This window comes from Mya arenaria, chromosome 2, assembly GCF_026914265.1.
Source record: "Mya arenaria isolate MELC-2E11 chromosome 2, ASM2691426v1".
NCBI classification, from domain to species: domain Eukaryota; kingdom Metazoa; phylum Mollusca; class Bivalvia; order Myida; family Myidae; genus Mya; species Mya arenaria.
The window spans coordinates 10,914,185-10,932,974 of NC_069123.1; the positions used below are offsets into that span (position 1 = coordinate 10,914,185).

Genomic DNA, 18,790 nt, shown 5'->3' on the forward strand with positions numbered 1-18,790 from the left:
ACTATTTATGTCAATATCGGAAAAAAGTAATAAAATACGCTGAAATGCACCATTTCGAACTTTACATTGTTTAGATTTTCAAGCGAGAATACCAAAAACCCCTACCATCATTTTAAACAACTTAAAATTTGGATTCTGAGAAAGGGGCGAATGTTAAAAGGTTGTGCTGCTGCTTATGTTGTTGTTGTTGTTGTTGTTGTTGTAGGTGTTGTTGTTTGAATAGTTTAGAATCTGATATACACACTTCATCTGTTGTAGTTATCATCATGATTTGCGTGAATCATTTATGTTTAATGTGACACTCTTTTTCAAAATCAATACATACACATAATAATATAATAAATATACTTTTGACTGATAAACCCTAAAATACTGACTAAATAATGCATATATGGATAAATGTTTATTACTGATAACAAGATTGTAACCATGAATTTAATAGCAGAAAGTGCAAAATCATTAAATGATTGGTGAATGCTAAAAGAATCACTGTGGTCTACTAGTTTTATTAGGTAGAAATACCGTGTTTTATACTCATTTCTTTCAAATTCATCTCGGCATCCTTCATAAGAACCATTGTTTTCGACAATTATTTATCCTTTTTGGAATATTAAAACAATAGTATTAATTTTGGTAAATCGTATTTGGGAGTAAGAGTGCATCTTTAATACAGATTTTTACAGATAGAATAATAAAAAAACCTTTATAATTAATAGGTACGTGGCCACAAATTTCCAAGTTAAAAAGCGCCGAAATATCGCTATTATGTTTTTTAACTGTACACAAATCATATGTTTTTGTTTTTGTTTTGATCATTAAAGATAATAATGCATTAATATGATTGCGTTTCTAATGTGCATCTATTTAGACTTTAAACCTTAAAGCAACATTTTGATTCTAGTATTAAATGTTATGCCCATGTGCACTTATTGAAATAAAATGCAGACACTCAAGCCATATAAGATATGAGGTAGGAAAACTGCAAGTAATAAAACTGTTCAGATAACACATATTTAACTTTTATATTATTACATTCTATAAATTCGTAATAACTATATCGTTATGTTAAATAAGATGTTATGTATACATGTGCCCCCTTTTATTGTATAAGGAGGCAATCGGCTTAAAGATCTCTATTGTTCAGTCTTACAATCTTATTTTTCAAAGGCGCATCTCCGTGAAATATTAACAAATAGGAAGAAAAATCCTATCTGGGATGTTTAGGAAACATAAGACCCAGTACGGGTTAATTGGCGATGGCTCTATTGTTCCGCGGGCTCAGCCGCGGTGGCCCACACCCCAATGTTACAAAACATACCCTATACTGATTTGCCCTGTAAAGATGCTTTAGAGATAATTGGCAGGATTTTTACATAGTTGACGGCTTGAAAAGTTTATGAAAGCTTCGGCTTATCACTCTATCTGTAAATATTTATGTGTTGTGTGTAAAACAATGTATTTCATATTAAAGTGATAACCTAATTACTAATTTGAAAAATTCCAAAAATGTTTGGTGAAACTTGAGGTTGCTATATGGAATGTATCGTGTCGTTTCAGAAATAAGATTTATTCTGATGTGCATTTCGCCTGATTTTTCAAAGCTTGCTCTTTCTTGTGTTTTTAAACATTTGGAGTTTAGAAGTACTTCCATCACTAAAAGTTCGACCCGTAAGTAACCTTAGAGCACTCTTTATCCCATATTATATCTAACCATTTAAGCAAATTCCATTCATTTACTCGCCATTTAACACTAACACACGTTGAGAATGGCAAATACTGTATAACAAGATGCTTTTAAACCCCTATAATAGTTACTATTGACAGAGTATTGTGAAAATCAAAATATGTTCAGGGTAAATATTATTGGCCACTTCGATTTGTATTGTAATTTTTAATTTTTCAAAATCACACAGGGTGGGTAATTTCGCGTTCGATTGTGTATACTAATTAGAAAAGCAAACTTCAAGTATTTCTTCATCATTGTGTCCCTGCGAAATAGTTATTTGACCAACTGAATAGTTCACAATAAGACTTGATTTAGCGCCGTGTTCACGGATTTTTGGAATTACTGTGCTAATCCAAGAGTATTATAGTAATCGAGATATGTATAATTAATTGGAGTGTTAAATAAATGTTTACAATCAGGACATTTCGCAAATCCTTTTGTTTCTACATGTAACCGTGAATGGTCTTACATTATCATAGTTCAAAGTGACCGCGGGGTGTTAAACCGTATCAAAGGATTTACCGTTATTTATTCACTACAAATTTCGTTCCCACTGCTCTATTACGGCATTGCAGTTCAACAAATTGCATACAGTTGTATACGCATTATATATAAATACTAATGTAAATATGTAAAGTAATGGACAAGTTTATTGTGGAGTTTGTGCGCAGGTATGATTTTATTGCTTTATTTTTTGATAATCATATATATATATATATATATATATATATATATGAATTAGGTGTGTTTGGTGTAATAAACATTACGCTTTTCAAGTATACTATCACCAGCGTGTCAATGAAAACTGAGTATATGCTTTTGTTAATGTTATTTCACCGGCACGAAGTTGGAGGGGTATATCAGCCCTGCGTTCAGTAAAGATGTTTGTGGCTATCGCTGGTTCCCAGCTTGCAGTGCACGTGCTGCCTTGCGACAGGGATACAAAACAAAACAGTTTGCTTGAAATAGCCTTTACTGAAATCATATTCGATTTGTCTGTCCTAACGTCTTTCTAATCCGTCTCATGTTTTCGATACCCTGGGATTACAATAAGCTTTTGTCACATATTTTACGGCGGAAACAATGTTGATACATCGAAGGGTCAAGGTTAAGGTCACAATTCAAGGTCACTGGTTTTCTTTATTTCTGATCGCATCTATCCCTCCAGGATGCATATTCGTGGTTTGTCCTACTGCTTACCGTTTAATTATCCGCTTCATATCTTCAAATAGTTGTAGTATGTTCTACACATCAAGGCGTTATGCGGTTCACATTTTGACACATCGCTAGGTCAATATCAAGGTCAATATACAAGGTCACGGGTTGTTGCCTTGCGTTACGTGTCTGCTTTATGAGAAAGATCACATCAAAGGATGATTAAAATGAAATTTGGTCACGTATCCTACACATTAAGGCGACATACGGAACCAATGACCACTGGCTCAATGTCACTATTAAAGTAAGCTGTGTGAAGTTAGCTAAACATACGACATGAGACATTGGACACTTGACAATGGATGTCGTGCTGGCACGACATAGGACATTAAAACAAATTGAGTGCCATGCTTACACGACAGTGGACATTTAAAAATTGAATGTGGTGCTGGCACCATGTTGGGGGTTGGACATTCAAAAAATGATTTATTTTATTTTCTGAATGTCAATCGTTGTTTGATTTGCAAACTTCACACAGCCATAAAAATACTAGAAAATGGGTTTTGGCTTATATTCATTGTTCACTACTTTTGTTTCACTTACACCTATTGAACCATAATGGGGTACACCCCGGATCAAGGTCAAAGCCTCAATTCTAGGTCATTAGATGGGCCTTTATTTCGTGTCCACTTCATTTCTCCAAAAATGCATTCCATAACTAGGATCAAAATGTGATCATAAACTGTGTCAAACCCAGGACGGCGACACGCAGAACTCTTGTTGGAACCTTATCGGTTCAAGGTCAAGGGCACACTATTAGAAAAAGATCCATTACATCCCTATTTAAAGGATATTGATGAGTCCATTAAGGCCCCTTGTTGTATAAGTTATTTATGTTGTGGGGGTTTTATCAATGCTTATCACACAGTTCTCAACTTGCACATATATGTAGCCTTAGTACATCAGTGCGTTCAGTATTTTGATCTTTTTTCTGTTGCCATGGAAGTGCAAATGGTGTCGAGTCTGAGAGTGTGTGCAGCAGTGGTTCCTAATTTTCCTGTTGCTGCGGATATGGCTGTCCGTTGTCATATTTACAATAAACATTTGTCACATATTCTACCGCGTAAACAATGTTGGTATATCGCGTAAATACAGGCGCGTAGATCACTGTACACAAATACGCAGTTGCGTAATGAAATTTTAGATGGTCGAAGTTTTTGTCAAACCAAAACGCTCGATTTTGAAAATAAAAACCGAAGGGGGTAGGGTGTGAAGAGGTTAATATGCTGTCCGTAAATCGATCTGCGTAATCCCAAATTGGCCTTAGCTACGCGCCTGAACTATTTGCTTTTATATACAAAAAATAAAATGTTTATAGTCATATTCGTGAATGTTATAAGGGGGCGGCTGTGTTGAGGTTGTACCTTTTCAAATTTTTCGAGGGTCTACTGACAACCAATCAAAAATCATCAATGGCAAACGTGTGTGGTCTTAAGTCGTATATATTCACTTATCACACATTTGTCAAGTCAACAGATTTGTTTCAACTTTGATTCTTTGTATGTTTACGGGCAACAGTATCCATAAATTCCCTATGGTCCCCTGACTCCGTCGCTGTTGATCATGAAATAATAATAACAAGGAAACTCTCATAAGAAAACGAACCGTTCACGATAGAAATCTCAGGTCTGATTTATTAATGTAGCCCTTTCATTATTGTCACCATTAACTACAGCAAAATGACCAGCATCTTTACAATAATGAGTATATAACATGTTACCAAGCCCTTGTGGTTTCATGGTTGTCAAAGAAAACCACAATCCATTCTTTCAATTTTAGTCTGATTTGACATCGGCCTTGCCAATAGTTCCATGGCAAGCTTTTCTATCAAACACGCGTTAAAGCGGATTTTAACCTTAGTCCACATTGTGGTATATATACTTTATTCTTTGATGTTATTAATCAAATAACTTTTTAAATAATTATATTTTGTACGCGTGTCGGTTTGTTTGATCACAATTTGACGATTTGAACTGTGTCGCACGCGTCAGTCTTAAACTGATATTTAAGTCTTATATAAACTTCTTTAAGTTAAAAGAAATACAATTAATTTCATGCGGATTAAATGGAAGTTTTCATTTGGTTTGGGAAGTTGCGCTCATGAGTAACCATATCTGTGACACGGATTTGTATAGGAAGAAACGGACAGCTCGTAAACTTTGTCAAGTGTGGCTAAATCATCGGGTGGCTGGTTTATTAACAACCTACTGAACACATAAAACATCTTTACATGCAAATATGAACGTGCTTTGACATGGACTTTGTTCTACCCATATTACCGGAATCGAGGGTTATTCGGTTAAAGATGTAATGGAACCGACAGCTTGCATAGATATGCAATTTTCGTTTTAAGGGGGGATGCCTACGGTGTTTCGGAAAGGACACAAAATATAATAATACCAGTGTTCGTTTACAAGTGTGTCAAACTCTGCCTAATGACATTTATTGTTTAAATATAGGTTAGTCTTTATGTGTTTTCATTTTATTCCAGTTTTCAACTTCCCTTTAAAGGTTAACTCAGTTAATATGTTGAGTAAACTTACTCCGTACATCAAATCCTCACTAAACCGGAATCCTCACTAAACCGGAAATTTTGCCCAGTCCGGACCTTGTCCGGTTTAGTGAGTTCCTACTGTATTTGTAAATATGCTTTTATCTGTTTAATCGTGGTTAAGCGCGGCGCAGCTGGGCAACCATATTAATTTGATAAACACATATTAATAAACATTTACCGGCTAAGTGTTCGAAATTATATCTTGTCTACCAGGTCAGCCGCTTTATTAAACTGCGCTTAATAAGGCATAGCCCGTTTTTATTCTGTGCCGAGTTCCTAATGACGCGTGCACTAGTTTATTTGTTCAAGCAATAAACTGCCATTTAGGTGTTTTACAAAAGTGGCAATTTAAGTGTTAAATAATATTCACTGGGATGTAAATTTACTGTTCAATTGCTCGTATCTAAGTAACAGTTTCTGATTCAGAGTTTCAAAAACATTGCGTTAGCGTTCAATAGGTATGGGAGGAAAAGCCATAATTTTATTTATTTGAAGATCTGTAGATTTTCATAATGTGTGTGTCGGAGCTTCAAAAGGCACACGTGTTGTTTTATATATTTACAAAATAAATATGTCTCGAAAACAAATTTTATGTGAAAAACGTTGTTTGATGTATATATATATGTGTTATTTTAGGCATAAGCAATCGGTTTAAACGAGTACAAGTTTGATTTAAGGAAAACCATCCATTATAAGGATGCATTTAAGTGCATTTTAGATATTAACTTCGAGATTATTGCTAAGTTAAATTTATATGTATTAACCATACTATTAATTGTTCATGGATTTCATTTTTGAATAACACCATAATGACGATACCATTATAATGCGGTTTATGAAAGGGAGGTAAGAAAACACAATGTTACTACTATTATATAGCTATTTTATTAATCTGTGTCTTAAATAACACAATGCCTTTAAAAAGCTCTAAGAAAAAACTTTTAAAATATTGTAACTAAACATTTTGTTACTTTAAAATGAATCTTTACCAGTAGTTTTATTTGTATTAATGATGGACGGCTTAAATTACCTGAAACAGAACAACACAGTAGTGAATTAGCGGATCACTCTCTGTACATGCACGTTTGGATTTATTTTTGCACACTACGTCATCAAGGTATGCGTTCATTGCTCACGTTTAGAATGACGTGTACAGTTGCACGATGAAAGTGATGTATGCGAGTATCAGAGAGCTTGAAGTGAAATTCTGCAAAATAGTTTTTAAAATCAACTGCAACTTGCACGTGTATGTGTCGCAAACCGAACAGTACACGTGCACGTCGTGTTACGCGTATTACGCGTGTTAAAAACACGAGTTTTTAGGTTTTCTGTGCTAAAATATTTTTGAACGAAACAAACCAAGGCCCGATTTTCAATCCATTCACTCTGCTAGCTGTATAAGGCCTGCAAACTTGTATTGTAACCATTGTTTTAGAAATAAATACTCATTCCTTAAGCGATAAGATGACACGATAGTCATGAGGGATTAACACGAATAAGGGGCTCTGTCCTAGTCCATTTAAGGCTGAGACAATGCCCTGATAAATGATACGAGTTATTCGAGTAATTTGCTGTAATCTATCTCGTCAAATTTCAGGAGTTGAGTTAATAAATCTACGGCTCTTGTAAGTCGTAGCAGTACAACTTTGGGTGACCTTTTAAGGAGGAACGGATATTCGGATGCGATAAAGCGGTAAAATGCCGTATGTTTTTTTGGATTTAATGTGTAAGATAGAGGAGTTTTAAGGTTCATATGTGTTTTGTGATGGGAAATTGAGATCGAATTAGAGTAATTCTATCTTTTAACGTAAGTTTGACATTTTGTAAGAAGTACGATATCCTTTCATGTAACTTTGAGTCAGCTTGAGATGTTTTCGTGTTTTTTTCTTCTTTCGTTTAAATCTTGAATCCTAAAAATATAAGAAAACTTGATTATATAGATTATCATAAACCGTCTAAACCTGCTATGTCGAACTCTGTTATCTCGATGTTCTGACTATGTCATTTTTTTCTTCTTTTTTCGGATAAGTTATACACTTTTTATATTTCGGTATATCGAATGCTCGTTATCTCGAAATATTTCCCGAGGTCAAAACGACTTCGAAATAGCGAGTTTTGACTTTATGTTTATTCTTCTGTTTGATTTGTCATAGTTCCTAGCTGCAAATTGGCACGTTGCAGAATTAAGGATGCACACCTGTAATGTTCCAAAGCACATAAATTTAAATTATTATAATTTAAATCTTAGAATTTTATAACAAAAACACAAACGTTTTACTCCCGTACAAAATTTATTAACAAATGTATTGACAAAAATATAACCTTCCACCTTTTTTGCTCAAGCTTGCATTCAATTTGCCTCTTTTGTTCTTTATGAAGTGTTTGCCCTACGCATACTTTAAATTGTGTCTTTTGACTTTCAACCGCTTCCGAATATAATGAATAATAAACATCAAATATTGAATATTTGTAAACAAAAAATAATATTAAGAATCAATTCTGAGAGTATTCATTAAAATTCCCGTAATCTTTTCACAATAAATCTCGGGGCTCTACCTCCAAAAGAATTGTCATGCGTAATTGAATGGGATACTGAAACATAATGGCTCGGGTTATGCTTCATTAAAACATTTGCACAAATATGTAAATTGAAGCTCTAAAATCAAGATACAATTAAATAATATCAGATTGAAGGTATTGTGAGAAAAATATTGACTTTAGCTCGTCACCGAAGTTAAACTCATTGATTTGCCTCGTGTTTGTTAAACTAGGTATTTTATTGTAAAAATGATGTACGCTGTTTAAACAGGTGCTCGTTAGGATGCTAAATATGTACCCTACATTGTAATGCAGTTTTTTATGGTTAAAATGTTTATCTTCTGGTTAATTTTGCAGTTTCATCTTACGCGGAAGATCTGAAAGTGACGTGAAAATCGAGACTTTGGTATGGGGTATATAAACATGGACTGATTTTGTTTTGTAATGGATACAGCGCTGAAGTAAATATCCCATTGAAACTGGAAATTGATTTCCTTTGAAGACACAACAATGGATAAAATGGTACGCACTGATTGGAAACGCCACTCCGCCCCATACGACATGACGTTCGATCTCACGGCGTATAAGATGTCTGTTGATGAAATGTTCGATGAGGCGATGGAAGCATTCACTTCCGGTGGTGGGACGATGAGCCGCACCCCGCAGCCGACGGTCGCGGCACCTCAGCGGACGTCTACTATGGTCCGTGAACGGAAGAAGAGTATTGGCGTGGCAGAGGTCGGAGTGACGGAGCTTTCAACGGACCGCTATACGCCTGGCGTCCTTAAAGTGTTCGGAGAGACCATTCTCCCGGGCGTTCAGTACAAAAGCGTATTGGCATCGTGCCGTTCCACCGCACAAGAGCTTGTCAAACAAGCACTTGAACGATTCGGACTATCCGCGTCGAATTACAAGCATTACGTACTGTGCGATGTAGTGGGCAGATACGATTCAAATGTCACGGATATAAATCATAACGAAGACCGACTAGGAAAATGGGAACGTGTGTTTGCCAGAATGCTTTCAGACCGGGACAAACCGCTCCTTTTGCAGAAGTTTTGGAAACCGATCGAAGGTTTTAGCAGACGATACGAGCTCCACATACGAGAAAGTGTTACGGATTTTACGGACGATGATGATACATTGGGACTTAACGAAAACGCGAGGAAGATACTGATTTCTAAGCTTCGACCGGGGGCTATTCCTCTTTTTGACGATGCAACGCTGGGGCGTAGTTCCTCTTCCGGGCTGAAGCTTGATTTCAGTAAAATGTCGTCTGAAAGTACATTGGAGTGCACTGACAGTGAAAGTGAAAAGGTCAAGGTCAATTCTAGTAGGTCTTGTCCTAACGAAATGGATACATGTTTACCCTCAAAGCATCCCTTTTTCGTTAACATTCGGGGATTTGATGTGAAAAAGGACAAAACGGTATATGTGATCAAATCAAAACGCTTCGATTTCGGAAATCCTAACTTGAAGCTACCTAAAGTAAAAGACAACGTCCCAAGATATAGTCTGTACGCTCCGGATATAGGCAGTGTGCATTGTTGCTTCAAAGTTTACAAATTCAAGCGTTCAAATGTCGTCACCGACCCTCTGAACGAACGGACAAACTACTTCCTTGAGTTGACGCCAATGGCCGCGAATATTAGCGTTAACGGACGTAACGTTCGAAACAAAGTGGTCGTGAGAAGCGGAGATATTGTAAACATCGGAATTTACTATGTGTTCTTGTTTAAAGACTGCAGTAAAGGATTCGACGTTCCACTCTCGTTACCGTGGTTACCAGTACCTGATGTCAACAACGTGAACGTTAAAACTAACGGTGACGTCATCGACGTTGGTATTCCCGTCGAGGACGAGTCGGCGTCGGCAACGGGAACGGACGATTCTGGCGACATGTCGGTACCAGAACGTATGAGTCTATCTTACGTCAAGGACAAAGAGGAAGACCTTGTGAAGTACATCTGCGCCATTATTCAACAACAGAATACATCACGGACGTACCCGTTGACGCCAGCGTTCCTGTTTGGGATGGTGATCGAGCACGCCAGCCGGAAGTTTGAGATAAGGCAACTCAAGCACTTATTTCTGCGTATCCTGTATTCAGTTCGAGAAAATGTTGCGGTATGTTTGGAATACGAATTTAATCTATTAATTCATTAGTTTCTCTTGTATATTTAGAAAAAACAACAACTTTAATATAACTTATCAAAACTGCTTCTATATAAATAACTTTCATTGGAATGCATTTGTTTTGGTCTTAAATATCAGTAATATCTCTGTTATAAGCTTGAGATATATTGTTTTCTAGTTCTGCTGGGCTTTATCTATGTCAAAATTAATTTTAAGTACAATATTTGGTAAACTGAAATAAATCTTATAAACAAACCACAAAGCATTATAGAAATATGAAGGCGCTGATAGAATATTATTGATTGTTCATAAAATGCATGTGATTAGCTCTTAAAGGGACACAATAAAGGTTTATGCGAAACAAAAGTTTTGATTTATTTCGACGCATTATCATGTTTAACTGATAAGACTTAAATGATCAAAAGAAAACAAACACAAACCATATGATTTGTGTGCAGTTGAGAAATATCAGCTTTTATAAAAAAAAAATATAGCTACGTGTCCACACATACCCTAGTTAAAATGAACGCCAAAGTATTGCTTATATTTATTATCTGTACTTTAATCATTGTGTTGTTTTTTATTTTCGATCAATAAAATCTGATAAATTAAACATGATAATGCTTTAAAAAAATGCATCAACCTTTATTATGTGTTTTTAATACTACAATTACTGTCGTAAATATAATCAATGTATTTCCCTTTTCAAATTGTAATAGGAACAAATAATTACAGTCAAATGAGTTAAATATAATAATGCATTAAAAAAATATATCAATTTATAGGGTGCCCCTTTAAGCCAAGCGTTACTTGCAAAAACATAATTGTCTTTTTTCCTGCTATGAATGCAAATAATTACACTTCATGTCAAGTAGTCATATAACTTAAAACTGGAGTGCTTGATTTTAACGCATCTCAAGCGATTTGCAATATTATACCTATTATAAAAGATAATGTTTTGTATGACACGCAAACCTTGATCATTTGATCTTTTAAATTGTTTAATACCATTAAATAATGGAGTCTCCCTATAAACCACTTAGATTCTATTCATTACTATAAGATATGCTTTTAATCTATTTATATTTCGGATTTAGTCATTAACGTTATAATATGGTTGTCTCCAGAAAGTATTCAGAATTAGTTAATCCCATTAGCAGACTAAATTTACTTAACTTAGTAAGATTTACCATAGTAAAGGTCTAGGTTAAGACTCATATGAAAGCGTATATCGTATATACTGAAGAGGTTATCGTCTGTTATGGAAGCGTATATCGTCTATACTGAGTATGTGATCATATGGAAGCGTATATCGTCTATATATATACTGAGTATGTGATCATATGGAAGCGTATAGCGTATATACTGAGTATGTGATCATATGGAAGCGTATAGCGTATATACTGAGTATGTGATCGTGTAGTATGGAAGCGAATATCGTATATACCGAATATGTTATAATGTAGTATGGAAGCGAATCTCGTATAAACTGAAGATGTAAACATTTAGTATGAAAGCGTATATACCGAAGATGTGATCATGTCGTATGGAAGCGAATATCGTATATACTGAAGATGTTATAATGTAGTATGGAAGCGAATAGCGTAGTGCAAATGATGTCGACTTGTTCAATTATTAACTGGAAATGTTGAGATTGGATATCAACTCGCAATAATAAGGTCGACATAGCTCGTTTAACTAGTTTTGAAAATCAGCCATATCGACTTATTAAATGGACAAATTCCATGTTGTGTGATAATTCGGTATGTCGAAATAAAACAAATGTACAGCACTACACAATCACATCATCTGTATATACTATATACGCTTCCATACTTCATTATTTCTTTTAGACTCATATGCTATCGAACTCGAGTGCTTAACCTTCGAATACATTTAATTTAAAGTTATAGCGCTCCTTTTTCAGATTTTACTTTATAAGTTATCAATTTTAAACACATTCTTGATTTTTAATTTGTTTTTTTTATGATGCAATACACGTGAACACATACAGTCGAAATGTTTTCTGATAGTATGATATTTTTTTAAAAAAACGATGTTATTATTAGTTTCCCAAAAATAATGCAGCATAATATTGCTAAGTGAACAAGAAAAGTATTTAATATATTTATCAGACCTTAGTAATATAACCTTCATCAGTATTTCTTATTTGAGTCTTTCTTTTGAGTTGAGTTGAGTTGAGTTGAGTTGTCTTTATCAAAATTCTACTTTAGTAACCACGGTCCTGTCACCGCCAATATATGATCGTCCAAGATGATGCACTTTTGAGCACAGACTTTTAGCATTAATTAATAAAATCGTTTATCCATTTTTCCTCATTGACATATACACGCGTTCAAAAATACCTCATGGGTATGAATGTATCCCAGGGGCAAATGTTTGTCATATGAACGGAATAATTGTTTACAAAGGATGGCCAAGAAGGTTCATACAATGATGATATGTTTGGCATTGTATAACTTTGTTTGTCAGTTTATCAAACAATTTGCAATTATGCCAAATGGTGGTGCCTGGTGAACCAATATCATGTTAGTATCAGGTGAAAAGGTATTTACGTACTAAATACTTATACAGTCGACCCCCGTTGGCTCGAGCTACCAGAGACCGGCGAAAATATCTCGAGCCTCGGAAAATTCGAGCCAAACGGAAATGCTCACATTTAGTATAATTAGTATAATGAAATCTAGCCTTTACATCTAGTTCGGGCCAACGAGGATTTAGAACCAAGCGAGTTCGACCCAACTGGGTTCGACTGTATGTAAAAAAACATTTTTAAAGTCAATTTATTTCAATTTGTAGTTGTATCCTTTATGTCTGTTGAAATCAGGCATGAGATGATGTATTTAGCAATTATCCAAGGCTCAGGAAGCTTGTTAATAATATTTGTTTGTTTAACTATTTAAATATTTTTTTCCGTTCCTTTTCAAATGATACCAAAATAATATGACGTCACCAGGTATCCGAAATACACATGTTTTAAAATGTATAAAGGAGGCTTTAGGAACAGAACAGAACAGATCATTTATTAAGGCTTGTACAAAGCACATACATTTCTTAACCACATAGAGATAATAATTAATTACATGGTGGAAACACAGGTAATACAATAATGAAGTCTAATAGAATACAAATTAAGGACACATTCAAAAAGCTGAGGATGAACAAAAAAAAATTAACAAATTTGTTCTTAGGTCTTGAAAATTACTGAAGGAATGACAGATTCCTTACGTGCCATATATTATTCTTATTGTCAAGATTTACGATAAATTTGATGAGAATATAAAGACCGAGTGATTAACATCATTGACGATTTTGTTTTTACAATTCTTCCATCTCCTTTTCAATTCAATTATTACAAGCAATATAGTTGGCTATGAAAACGGCAATTAATTTAAAGTATTCGCTTATCTGGACCATTATCTTTTTGAAGTACAATCGATTTAAGTATTTAACGTAAGCGAGCAATAAAAGTCGACGAGGTGTGTGCCCTAAAACTCTATACGCATATTAATATTTAATCATTTAGTTTTTTTTGGAAAAAAAAAACTAAAAATGTTTATACATACATGAATATCGTTCATTCATAAATGAGTCACGTATGCGATGAAATTTTCCCACAGAGTGCATATTTAGGTACATTCTAATAGAAGTAATACTTACTTCAGCAAAAAAGCATGTAAAACTCAAATACATACGAACCCCGTTAGCTCGAACTCGCTTGGCTCGAACTTGGTGTAAAGGACAGATTTCTTTAAACTGAATGTAAGCATTTCCGATTGGCTCGAACTTTTCCGAGGCTCGAGGTATTTTCGCCGGTCCCCGGGAGTTTGAGCCAACGGAGTTCGACTGTAGGTACCAGTCTCAGACGTTACGTTCATGTAGTTTGAAGGGGGGAGGGGGAGTTTGTAATATGAAAGGTCCCTTAAAACTTTCTATGGAAATTATCAGACGAATATTCAATATCCCAAACATATATCTGAAACATCAATCTTCCTGAAAAATCGTTCTTTTCTCCAAATCTCTTTTCCCCTTCTTCAATGGGAAGATTTTAATTTTCAAACCATTGCGATCTTTACAGCATTTGACTTTAATGATAAAAAACAACAACAACAAATAACATGTAATTAAGATACAGATAAAACATATTATGTATTTGTTTGACCTTTTAAAATGTTTTTTTTTAATTAATAGCTACGTGGCCATAAATTCTCCAGTTAAAAAGCGCCAAAATATCACTAATATTTTTATCTGTAATCATATTTTTGTTTGTCTGTTGTTGTTTTTTACCATTAAAGTCAAATTACTTAAACATGATAATGCATTAAAGTTAAGAAAAAATACATTAACCTATATTGAACGCTTTTAAATTGAAGACACTTAATGATGACTTAATTTATATGATTGATTTTTGTTTTTAGGAAACAGCGAAATCCCTGTCTTCTGGAAAGTTCTCATGGTAAGTAGCTCATACATTTAAAGCTGCACTCTCACAGATTGACAGTTTTGGCATATTTCTTTTAGTTTTTGTCTCAGAGTGAGCTGATTTTGGTGTCAAAGTCTTCATTTCAGTCAAATAAGATAACTCACAATGGAACACATCTTAATCGTTTGGGAAACTTTCGAATGTTTCATTTTATCTTAAAGCGTATGTAACGCTTTTAGCCATAAAACAACACTTCTCGAACGTAAATATGAAAAACTGTGATCTGATCTCTTGTCAGCAATCTTGTATCACTGGTTTCCAGACATTGACGCAAAATTTGGCCAGTTCCAAGACAAAAAAGTAAAGTTGTCAAAACGGTCAATCTGTGAGAGTGCAGCTCTAACACATTTCAACCTTAAAGCAGTTAGTTGTTCGATAATGTGTTGACTATATATACGTTACCATTATAAATATTTAATCGTATTTATTGAAAATATTTTAACTTATTGTTTGGTTGTGAAAACGTATTTCTCAGAGATATCAATCGGATCTTTACATTTTTTTTTTAACTGACATGACAATTGTATTGTATTGTATTGTTGTTTATACTTTACATTTAAATAACATTTCTGTATACCAAAAATGGTCTTTTATGTATTTGATGGACATTTACAAAAGCATAATTAAATAACAACAACATGACATGACAAGGACGACCTACACGATTAGGTCAAACGAAAATCTAACAGGTAGCCTTTATTTCTGACAAGGGCTTGTCAAATCTGAAACATTTATTAAAACCCAATAAATCCTTCCATCCATTTGTAACGGAATAAGTTCATGCCAAACATACAAATATTAATTTCAATAAAAGTCAATTGTCCGTCTGGTAATCTATATTGAAAAATCCCTGCAGAGTCGCAAATTGTTTACCTGGGTAAAATTAATAAAACTATTGTCGACTTAAGGTCAAGTCATTTAATGCAGCGTAACTCAATCAAACGCGGTTACACGAGTGAGTAAACAACATTGATTCTCTTAAGGAAACAATCAAATTGGCATTTAGATGATAATTGGAAGATAGAATTACTATTAAAATAGTTAAAGATCAGTTTACAGAAGAGATTGAGTGATAGATTTATTTCAATGAATTTCCGAAAAGTTCCCACTGTGGCAATGATTCATTAAATGAATGGCTACCCTTCGTCTTGGTAGATTGGTCATTAAATGAATGGCTACCTTCCGTCTTGGTAGATTGGTCATTAAATGAATGGCTACCCTTCGTCCTGGTAGATTGGTCATTAAATGAATTGCTACCCTTCGTCCTGGTAGATTGGTCATTAAATGAATTGCTACCCTTTGCCTTGGTAGATTGGTCATTAAATGAATTGCTACCTTCCGCCTTGGTAGATTGGTCATTAAATGAATTGCTACCCTTCGCCTTGGTAGATTGGTCATTAAATGAATTACTACCTTCCGCCTTGGTAGATTGGTCATTAAATGAATTGCTACCCTTCGTCCTGGTAGATTGGTCATTAAATGAATTGCTACCCTTCGCCTTGGTAGATTGGTCATTAAATGAATTACTACCTTCCGCCTTGGTAGATTGGTCATTAAATGAATTGCTACCCTTCGTCCTGGTAGATTGGTCATTAAATGAATTGCTACCCTTCGCCTTGGTAGATTGGTCATTAAATGAATTGCTACCTTCGGCCTTGGTAGATTGGTCATTAAATGAATTGCTACCCTTCGCCTTGGTCGATTGGTCATTAAATGAATTGCTACCTTCCGCCTTGGTTGATTGGTCATTAAATGAATTACTACCTTCCGTTTAGGTAGATTGGTCATTAAATGAATTGCTACCTTCCGCCTTGGTAGATTGGTCATTAAATGAATTACTACCTTCCGTCTAGGTAGATTGGTCATTAAATGAATTGCTACCTTCCGCCTTGGTAGATTGGTCATTAAATGAATTACTACATTCCGTCTAGGTAGATTGGTCATAAAATGAATTGCTACCTTCCGCCTTGGTAGATTGGTCATTAAATGAATGGCTACCTTTCGTCTTGGTAGATTGGTCATTAAATGAATGGCTACCCTTCGTCTTGGTAGATTGGTCATTAAATAAATTGCTACCTTCCGTCTTGGTAGACTGGTTTGCCGGGAAGAGACTAAACTCCCAGTTGTATGAAGCCCTTTATCCTTTCTTAAATTAATATTTGATTATACATACAATTATTTTAAATAAATACAAGCATTTTTACCTGTATAAATTAAGTTACAACGCCAATCCTTGTATAAAGTTTATCTTATTGAAAAAAGCTATTTGTCCATCCTTAATCTTATCCATGTAAAGATCCATCGTCCATCCTTTTGATAGCTTTCTTTTGAAGTTCCATCGTTCAATGATTAATGTTATATGTGTATAGGTCCATCGTTCATCCAAAGTTGTTGTTTTTTTAAAGTTAATCGTCTATGCTTATCATATAAAGAAACTTTATATCATATTATTAAAAGTTCGTCGTCAAAGTCCACTCTTTACCCTAAATTGTAAATATAAAGGTCAATCGCGAATCCTAAAACCTAAATTTGAAGGTCCATACATCCTGAAACTTATTATCTAAAGGTCCTTCCATCCATTCTTAACCTTAAATTCAAAGGTCCTATCATTATCCTTGCATTTAAAGGTTCATCCATTTTTAAGTTATATTTAAACTTCTATTCAACTTCAACAGTGTCTTTAATGGTCCATCCATCCTTTACCTTGTATTTAAAGGTCCATCCATCCTTAACCTTGTACTTAAAGGTCCTTCCATCCTTAACCTTGTACTTAAAGGTCCATCCATCCTTAACCTTGTAAATATCCATCCATCCTTAACCTTGTACTTAAAGGTCCATCCATCCTTAACCTTGTACTTAAAGGTCCATCCATCCTTTACCTTGTACTTAAAGGTCCATCCATCCTTAACCTTGTACTTAAAGGTCCATCCATCCTTAACCTTGTACTTAAAGGTCCATCCATCCTTAACCTTGTACTTAAAGGTCCATCCATCCTTAACCTTGTACTTAAAGGTCCATCCATCCTTAACCTTGTATTCAAATATCCATCCATCCTTAACCTTGTACTTAAAGGTCCATCCATCCTTAACCTTGTACTTAAAGGTCCATCCATCCTTAACCTTGTACTTAAAGGTCCATCCATCCTTAACCTTGTACTTAAAGATCCATCCATCCTTAACCTTGTACTTAAAGGTCCATCCATCCTTAACCTTGTAATTAAAGGTCCATCCATCCTTAACCTTGTAATTAAAGGTCCATCCTTGTACTTAAAGGTCCATCCATCCTTAACCTTGTACTTAAAGGTCCATCCATCCTTAACCTTGTACTTAAAGGTCCTTCCATCCTTTACCTTGTACTTAAAGGTCCTTCCATCCTTAACCTTGTACTTTAAGGTCCATCCATCCTTAACCTTGTACTTAAAGGTCCATCCATCCTTTACCTTGTACTTAAAGGTCCATCCATCCTTTACCTTGTACTTAAAGGTCCATCCATCCTTTACCTTGTACTTAAAGGTCCATCCATCCTTTACCTTGTACTTAAAGGTCCATCCATCCTTTACCTTGTACTTAAAGGTCCATCCATCCTTAACCTTGTAAAGGTCCATCCATCCTTAACCTTGTACTTAAAGGTCCATCCATCCTTAACCTTGTACTTAAAGGTCCATCCATCCTTAACCTTGTATTTAAAGGTCCATCCATCCTTAACCTTGTATTTAAAGGTCCATCCATCCTTAACCTTGTACTTAAAGGTCCTTCCATCCTTAACCTTGTACTTAAAGGTCCTTCCATCCTTAACCTTGTACTTTAAGGTCCATCCATCCTTAACCTTGTACTTAAAGGTCCATCCATCCTTAACCTTGTACTTAAAGGTCCATCCATCCTTAACCTTGTACTTAAAGGTCCATCCATCCTTAACCTTGTACTTAAAGGTCCATCCATCCTTAACCTTGTACTTAAAGGTCCATCCATCCTTTACCTTGTACTTAAAGGTCCATCCATCCTTTACCTTGTACTTAAAGGTCCATCCATCCTTTACCTTGTACTTAAAGGTCCATCCATCCTTAACCTTGTACTTAAAGGTCCATCCATCCTAAAGGTCCATCTGCCCTTAACCTCGT

At 35.0% G+C, this 18,790-nt stretch overlaps 1 protein-coding gene across 3 annotated transcripts in view; it reads left to right on the top strand.

Annotated features, from left to right (window-relative positions):
* The first annotated feature begins 1,627 nt into the window (after positions 1-1,627).
* LOC128246683 (ras-interacting protein 1-like) overlaps positions 1,628-18,790 on the top strand; it is a 29,861-nt gene continuing 12,698 nt past the window's right edge. Inside the window, exons 1-3 of one of the 3 annotated variants that reach the window (XM_052965028.1) lie at positions 1,628-1,668; positions 8,391-10,160; positions 14,609-14,646. In XM_052965028.1, coding sequence (XP_052820988.1) covers positions 8,544-10,160; positions 14,609-14,646 — 1,655 coding nt within the window. In that variant the 5' untranslated portion in view covers positions 1,628-1,668; positions 8,391-8,543. Of the gene's footprint in view, positions 1,669-7,164; positions 7,303-8,339; positions 10,161-14,608; positions 14,647-18,790 lie in introns of those variants that run through there. The other 2 variants (XM_052965019.1, XM_052965038.1) reach the window with 2 other exon arrangements.